Genomic DNA, 8,708 nt, shown 5'->3' on the forward strand with positions numbered 1-8,708 from the left:
GCACGAATCTTTCTTGGCTTGACCGCCTCTGTTTTGCCCGCAGGCCACCAGAAGAAGTTGATGTTGGCGGTGAAGAAGCTGTGCGACATCCACAGGGCGATCCTTCAGGCGGAGTCCAGCCAGGGAACGTTGCGCCGCAAGGCTCCCGGAGCGCTGCACGTGGTCGCCATCGACCCGCCGGACGCCGGGGCGGAGTCCTCGTCCCCCCGCACGCCAAAGACAATGATGACTTTCCAGGACAGCGAGCTGAGCGCGGAGCTGCAGTCGGCCATGTCCGGCCACTACGCGGACTGCGAGGACGGCCCGTTCATCAGGAACGGCGTAAGCTCGTCCTACGGCCAGGATGGCGAGGAAGCTCGGTGTCGAGGTTCCGGACGCTCCCAGGAACTTCCCACTGCCTCCGTCACCCCCCACGGCTGGTCCCAGGAGAGCCTGGACAGCAGCCCTGCCAGGGACAGGAACCTCCCCGAGGGCTGGGACCAGAGACCAGTCCACAAGCTGGTTCCTCTGGGAACGGCCACAGTTTTCAAGTACCCCGCCGTCCCTGGCAAACCCAAAATGTCCCGGTCTCACGGCTCGTCTCCTCACGGCTCGCCGGCGTTAAAGGGCTTCAGCTACCTGCACGCTCACTGCGGCTCCGCAGAGCTCAATGTGTCCGCCGGACCCCGGGAGCATGGCCGGGCTCTGGCGCCTCCCAAGAAACGAACCCACAGTCTGAACCGCCACGCTCTGTCGGACGGAGAACCAGACGAGGACGACGAGGAGCCGGCGCTTCCATGTCGAAACGTCCCTTCGTACGCGACACTGAGCCGCAAAGCTGGCCGCTCTCAGACGACTCGGACACAGTCCAGTCCGGACAAAAGCACCAAGGTAGGCCGCAGTCAGTCTTTTGCCGTGCGAGCGCGGAAAAAGGGACCCCCGCCGCCCCCTCCCAAGAGACTGAGCTCAGTGAGCAGCACCACCAGCGGCGAGCTGAGCGACAGCAGCACTGCGTCGTCGTCGGGCGGCGGTAGCCTGGTGACCGTGCCGTTGAGCAGCGTTATGAACGACAGCGGCGGCGCTTCGTCGTCGGGCAGCGACGGGGGCGTGGTGACCGACAGTCCGGGAAGCGTCAGGAGCATCGCTGCCTCCCTGAAAGGAAGCACAGAGACCCGAAACCCTCCGGATGCCAAAGGTGACCCCGATCCGCAGGCTCCGCCCGCCCCCGAGTCCAAAGAGACCCCGGGGGTGAGTAGGAGTGTGCGGAGCGAGGGCGAGCCAGACATAGGCGACAAGTCGGACACTGAAGAAGCTGACTCGCGGTCCCCTCACAACAGCTCCAGCGAGTGCATCCCCTTCGCCGAGGAGGGAAACCTAACCATCAAGCAGAGGCCCAAAGCCGGGGCCCCGGGACCCCCCAGGGCAGAGGCCGCGCCGCAGCCTCCGGCTGCCAAGGACCCCGAAGTGCCCGAATTCAACCTGAAAGAGTCGGACACGGTCAAGCGGCGACACAAACCCAAAGACAAGGACGAAGGATCCCCCTGCAGAGACCCGGCCGAGGCCAACGAGGGGAACCCGGAGGAAGTCTTTTTGAGGGTGGACGGAGGGTTCCCCATCAAACCTCTGCTGTCCGCGAAACCTCCGCTCGTAGCCCCCAAACCTGTACGACACAGCCTGTTGGCGGCGCAAGGTAACGTAACTGTTAACGTTTGTTCCCAAATCACTCACACCTTCCATTTAGAACCAGGAAGACATTCACCTCGGACGACTCTACTCAGGACAAGCAGGAGGACTCGACGGTCCTGTGACTTGGCCTTGTTATTCTTGGTGGTCTTGTTGTGGGACTTGCTGGTTGTGACTGCGGTCAAGAAGTGGGGCTTGTCGAGCGTGACGTCACTCTTTGTTCCGGGTGGCAAAGGTTGAAGCTTCTCCGATAGCCGACGAGTCCTGGTGGGCGGGTATACTATTGACGAGCGAACGCGTCTCCGAGCGACTCGCCTTCGTCCTTACTGCCGTAGTTTGAATGTGTGAAGGGTCAGCGGAAAGATGTTACGTGAGCTAAACGGCTCACAAGGGAAACGGAATTCCGACGTATTAAACCCGAGGATGAGGGAGCGGCTAATGAATTGACTTTTCGGTTGCTCGGATTCATGGCACAGACGTGCTCGCTCGCCGCTCAAACGGACGGCGCCCTGTCGTCTACTTGGCCAGTCTGAAAGTCAAGCTAACTTTAAGCTTCACACTTCAAGCAGATGGTGGCGTTTGCTTCCCACGCTGCCCCTTTCCAAGGGTTTGCTCTGGCTGGTTTCGCAGTAAAACCAGATTCATTTAGATTGATTTTGTTTTTCAAGTTGTCAAAACTTGTGCGTGCGCTTTTAGGTCTTTTGTGCAGATTCACAAGAATGGGATGTACGTTTATCAATTCCCGTCCTCTCTTTTTACTACGGAAACCGTCCGGCAACGACAAGCTACGTATTTCATCGCATGGCATGTACAAAAGCTACAAAATAAGCCGTGATGGTTTCGTCATCATCTACGTGTACTTACCGAGTCTGGATTTCTTTTTGGGGATCTCGTTCACATCGAGAAGTTGACGTGGGACATTTTTACTCCGCTTCGCTTCCCCCGATGGCCTCTGAACGTATTCCATCTCGGCCTCGGTGGACGCACGATCCATTTATGAAATCTCTCGCTCTCAAAATCTGTCAGCCGACAGTCCAGTCGGGAACTTCGACGCCCCTTCCGGTCTGCAGCTGATTTTGCCCAACGTGGCAGCACCCTTACATTGAATTGTTCCGTTATCATTCCACGAACGCGGTATTCGTCAGAGTACTATTATTATTATTGTTATTTTTAGTGCTGGCACGTACGGTGTATTCTTGTTTTCCAATTTGGGGTTTGAATTCCCCTTTAAGGAAATGGAAAATAACCGAACGCTTTTTTGAAGTCTGGCGGCGCAACCCCAAAAGGTTTTTGTTGTGGTTTCGGTTGCGATTTGCGGTACTGACACCTAGAAGTAACGCCGCCTTGCTTACAAATGTTATGAAAATGTCTTTTGTAACTCGCTTCTCATCAGTTTTTGCTCCCTGGGGCAGCTGGACTCGGATCTCCGACGGTGAGCGTCAGCGTGGTCCAAAGTCTGGCGTTCGGCGCCGCGTCGTCCTCGTGGGCACGTGGGGCGGCGACGGCCTCCCCCGTCTCTCTTAGCCCCGCCCCCTCCCCCCCGTCGGTCCCCAGAGTCCAGGCCTCGGGGGGGCCCGGTGGGACGGAGGTGGTCCAGCAGAGACTGGAGGAGACCAGCACGTCTCTGGCGGCGGCCCTCAAGGCCGTGGAGAGGAAGCTGATCCTGGACCGGGACCAGGGGGACAGGTGAGCCCACCGAGTTCCCTTCTGCACCGTCGCTACGCAGAGATTTGCATAGAGTGGAGCGAGACAGTTCCTATCGCGTCCACTAAAAATCCCGTTGTCGTGATTCAGGAGACGGGAATGAATGAATGATTCCGAGCTGCAACTGGGTTCAGAATCATTCACTCATTCCTGACTCCCGAATCGCTAGATAGGGAATCAAGACGCATTTTGGGATACTTTGAGGCCACTCACGAGGGGAGAATTTGCAAGCCTGGCAAAAAATGATGGAGGATGATTTGCATGCTTAACCTTGGAGAAAATCACGGATGTTCGACAAAACCATTTTCATTCAAAATGCCGCCGTTCCGGCTCTCAAAAACTAAAAAGAAAAAGCAAAACATTTTTGTATTTGATTTTATAGCAAAAAATGGAGTTGCTCAATTCTGAGGCAAAAATGATGCAATCATCTTGTCATTTTTTAGTTGGAAAACAAACACCGTTATCAGATCGAATATGCTAATTAGGCATCCGTGAAACTCGAGCGCTCACACCTTGGAGAGCGGGTGCGCGCACCGGATCGACGTGAATCACGGCTCCGGCGGCAGCGATGTCACTTCAAACAAAGGAGACGATGATCAAACTTCTTCAAGAAGGTCAACATCTGGAAATGTTGCTTGTTCAGTCAGCACTGTTGAAAATCTGGACCGAGTACAAAGAAAACGGCAAGCCTGTAAAAGGGAAGCATCGTGGTTGATCAAGGAAGACCTCAAAGCGTCACGATAGAAAACTTCAAGCGGTATGTCTTGAAAATAGAAAAATGCGCAACAAAACAAATGGGCAGAAAGTGGTCTGTGAAAGGAGATTTACATCCAGAAAAGCCAAACCCAAGCCATCCTTGGCGCCTCAAGAGGGAAAAAAAAGAAAAGCAACGATGACGGTGATGAAGGTGACGATGCGGGAACTTTTGTTTGGTGCCGTTCCAGTGAGATTCATGACGGTGAAAACAACGATAATGTGGGCTCGAGTCAGGTACGGGCGCAAGATGGCAATCATGACATCGAGAACGTTTACATTGAGATTTTGGACGGACCCTTTTCTGCTTCAATCCATTGAAGGGATGTTTTTCAAGATGATAATGCATCTTGCATCACCGAGCAGGGTGGAAGGCGACTGGTTTTCCAGCGGCTTCGCCTTAACCTCCGCGCGGTGGCTCGCGCCGTCCAAGCTGAGGAAGTCACTCGGGGAGCTGGCGGAAGAGGCGGCTTCCGGCTCCGCGGGAAAGGCAAAAGCCTCGGAGCCTCGGACTCGCCGGGGCCACCGCCGGACTCGGGGAAACGGACGCCCCTGCCGTGCACGGCGTTTAGGGTTTCGTTCCGCATCCGCGAGCACAATAGCGCGAGGACAGAGCGAAGGATCCGCAAGCCGGCTGCGGGGAGACGGCCCTGTCACGGCCCCGCCGGCCCGAAACGTTCTGGGACTAAAGGGGCCAAACATCGGTGAGGGGCGGCTACCGGCTGGCGACGCCGCATTTCCGTAGCTGTGCCCTCAACTTGCCAAAGAGCAAAAGCCGTCAAAACCTTCCTTCGAGAAAGACGTCACGGCCCGCAAATAGCCCGGATCTCAATTCGGTGGAACAATTGAAGAAAATGCTCGATGACATGAAAATGCTCCTTCAGCCTGCAAACCAGAGGAAGTTGGAGCCTGGTTGATGAAGAGTACGGTTTGCCATCTTCCCTCAGCGACCGCAAGCTGTGAGAAAAGCCAGAGGTGCTGCAACAAAGTACTGGTGGTGTATGTTGTCTGCTTTCTCATGATGACATATTTTTTTCCTCAGAATTGAGCGAATTCATATTTTTTTCCTCGCTCAAAAAAAATGATGTGTGAGCGGTGATTCCATATTTTTTGCCAGGGGAAGTATGCGCACTACAAAATGGCCGCCCCACAATATAGCGGATAGGGAGTGATTAGGAACTTAACTGTTGTTTTTTGGTTTTTTGTTTGTTGGGGTGTCGGCTTTTGGTCCCAGCAGATTCAACACGGTCAAGTCTGCAGGAAACATCTTGGACGACATCGGGAACATGTTCGACGACCTGGCCGACCAGCTGGACGCCATGTTGGACTGAAGGCGCCCTTCAAAATACAATCTCAGGAAGTGACATGAGGACAAACGGCAGCACTTCATCAACAGGGTGGAGGTGCTTTTATTGTGAAGTGCTAATAGGAACGGGAAGTAGACAGCAACTCTTCATTCTGTACCTCGTGTAATGTCACTTCCTGAAAATTTAAGTTGTTATTGCAGTCAAACCTTTGGACGGAAACCGGGAGACCACATTGACGTGTTACGCACGCATTCGTTCAAGCTACAAGCAGCCGACATGGTCCAGTCTGCGTTCCGTTCGATGCATGTGATTTGGAAGAAGTAAAACACTGGAAAAAAATGACAGCAAACATTTTATTTTGTAAGGAGGAAAAGACCTCCTCCTCCCGTCCAAACATTTCGAACTTGTTCTTGTTGGAAAAGAGTCGAAGGAGTTGATTCCTTCCCACGAGCGCCATCGAAACTCTTTCCTTGCCATTGGGATGATTATTACCATGCTAACTGCCTACGCTAGGCTATGTCCATTAGCACCTTTGCCCGTCCACTTTCAGGTGGATGATGTCTATTTGCCCGAGCTCATGTTTCTCACTAACGTGATTGTTGCGTTTATTAGTCTGCCGCAGCAATTCCTACAGGGAAAGGCTTAAGAAGATGCTTTTAAAAGGGAAGCGCAAAGATTTGATTCGATTGTCCTATTTAACAGAAATGATTTGACAGAAATTTATTCAACCAAAGTCTTTGTACAGATTATTAATGTGTTTATAATATTTTTGGATGTATTCTGCACGCCGCTCTTGATCCGTGACCCTCGCGGGACGGTCACGTGACCTCGGCCGTCCCGCTCGCACACGTGCGCAATAACCCTCGCACGTTTGTCCTTTTGATACATCAAATGAATTAAAAGAAAATAGGATTCGTATTATTACGAACGCGTGTCTTGTCGTGTGTCAAAGTGACGAGAGTTTGGATCAGGGGTCCGCAAAGTATGACTCGGGATCACAAGCTGTCCCTCTGTTCTGTTAGGACTGGGCCTCGCGCAGGGCAACATCCTAAAATTGTGATTGTGATTGTGATTGTGATTTTTCTTTTTGTTTCTTTTTTTTGGAAGATGATGCATGAAAACGTTTTCCTTTGCCTGGACGCGGGTCACCGGGGGCCCCCCTCTGGAGCAAGGAGGTGGGGCTCGAAGGCGAGCGCCCGGTGGCCCGGCCTGCACCCAAGGGTCCCGAAAGGGTAACGTGGGTCCCCCTTCCCGTGGGCTCACCACCTGTGGGAGGGGCCGGGCGCAGTGCGAGTTGGGTGGTGGCCGACGGCAGGGACCTCGGCGAGCCGATCCCCGGCTACAGAAGCCGGCTCTAGGGACGTGGAACATCACCTCTCTAGCAGAGAAGGAGGCCGAGCTGGTGTGTGAGGTCGAGAAGTTGCGGCCAGATACGGTCGGGCTCGCCTCCACACACGGCTTGGGCTCTGGTACCAGTCCTCTTGAGCGGGGTTGGACTGTCTTCCACTCTGGAGTTGCCCACGGTGAGAGGCGTAGAAGGGGTGTGAGTATACTTATTGTGCTCCGGCTCGGCGCCTGTGCAACGGGGTTCACCACGGTGGACGAGATTGTAGCCTCCCTCCGCCTTCGGGTGGGGGGACGGGTCCTGACTTGTTTGTGCCCGTGCACCAAACAGCACTTCAGAGTACCCACCCTTTGGGGAGTCCTTGGAGAGGGTGCTGGAGAGCGCTCCCACAGCGGACTCCATCGGTCTGGTGGGGGACTTCAATGCTCACGGGGGCAATGACAGTGAGACCTGGAAGGGTGTGATTGGGAGGAACGCCCTCCCCCCCCCCACCCTGATCGGAACCTGAGTGGAGCTCTGTTATTGGACTTCTGTGCTCATCACGGATTGTCCCTGACGAACACCATGTTCAAGCATAAGGGTGTCCATATGTGAACTTGGCACCAGGACAACCTAGGTCGCAGTTTGATGATCGACATGTCTTGGGCACTCGCGTGAAGAGAGGGGCGGAGCTGTCAACTGATCACCACCTGGTTGTGTGTTGGCTCCGATGGTGGGGGAAGACGCCAGTCCAACCTGGCAGGCCCAAACGTATTGTGAGGGTCTGCTGGGAACGTCTGGCAGAATCCCCTGTCAGAAGTAGTTTCAACTCCCACCTTCGGCACAATTTCACCCACGTCCCGATGTGGGGGACGTTGAGTCCGAGCGGACCGTGTTCCGTGCCGCCATTGCTGAGTCGGTCGATCGACCGTAGCTGTGGCCGTAAGCAGGCAGCCGTGCCCAATGGTTAAGATCATCGCCTGCCACCGTGGGGGACCTAGGTTCAAGACCCCGACTGGACCATCCGCCAACATCCCACGGAATCACGGCTGTGGTGTCCTTGAGCAAGACATTGATACCCCGAAATGCTTCAGCTGCCCCCTGCTCCAGTGTGTTCCACTAACATGTGTATGTGCTCACTGTGATGGGTTAAATGCAGAGAACAAATTTCGTGTGCATGCATGCATGTTCATGACAATAAAAGATGATTCTTCTAGATTCTAAGCAGGGGCGGAGCCAGAGGGGATGCCGGGGTAGCACTGGAGCTCCCTGAAATCTGATTGGACCATCCATCCATTTTCTGAGCCGCTTCTCCTCACTAGAGTCGCGGGCGTGCTGGAGCCTATCCCAGCTGTCATCGGGCAGGAGGCGGGGTACACCCTGAACTGGTTGCCAGCCAATCGCAGGGCACATCGAAACAAACAACCATTCGCACTCACAGTCATGCCTACGGGCAATTTAGAGTCTCCAATTATTGCATGTTTTTGGGATGTGGGAGGAAACCGGAGTGCCCGGAGAAAAGCCACGCAGGCACGGGGAGAACATGCAAACTCCACACAGGCGGGGACGGGGATTGAACCCCGCACCTCAGAACTGTGAGGCTGACGATCTAACCAGTCGGCCACCGTGCCGCCCTGATTGGACCCATAAAAAAAAATAAAAAAGTGAAATGAAAATGGCCTTTATTATTCAAATAAATGATCTATCCATTTTCGATTGCGCTTATCCTCATCAAGGTCGCCTATCTCGGTTAACGAGCACAAAGTTTGCGCAACCCTGGAACTTTCGATGTTAACATGGAAACAAGATGACGTCAAACCGAGTGCGTGTTGTTGTGATTTACTAATATTGTGTTCAAGTTTTCAATCTTTTACAATTGTACAGCACATTTGTTGTTTAAATAAAGTAAAAACATGTTGTTGTGATTTATTTGTAGTACACAGCGTCTACCAGCAAGC

At 53.8% G+C, this 8,708-nt stretch overlaps 1 protein-coding gene across 5 annotated transcripts in view; it reads left to right on the top strand.

The window, feature by feature from the left end:
- The window catches only part of LOC133465830 (caskin-2-like), a 31,182-nt gene extending 22,514 nt beyond the window's left edge, over positions 1-8,668 (top strand). For 4 of the 5 annotated variants that reach the window (XM_061748946.1, XM_061748948.1, XM_061748950.1 and 1 more), the window contains 3 exons: positions 44-1,669; positions 3,075-3,348; positions 5,354-8,668. In XM_061748946.1, coding sequence (XP_061604930.1) covers positions 44-1,669; positions 3,075-3,348; positions 5,354-5,450 — 1,997 coding nt within the window. In that variant the 3' untranslated portion in view covers positions 5,451-8,668. The remainder of the gene's footprint in view (positions 1-43; positions 1,670-3,074; positions 3,349-5,353) is intronic. The other variant, XM_061748947.1, reaches the window with a different exon arrangement.
- The last annotated feature ends 40 nt before the right edge of the window (positions 8,669-8,708 follow it).

This window comes from Phyllopteryx taeniolatus, chromosome 16, assembly GCF_024500385.1.
Source record: "Phyllopteryx taeniolatus isolate TA_2022b chromosome 16, UOR_Ptae_1.2, whole genome shotgun sequence".
NCBI lineage: Eukaryota > Metazoa > Chordata > Actinopteri > Syngnathiformes > Syngnathidae > Phyllopteryx > Phyllopteryx taeniolatus.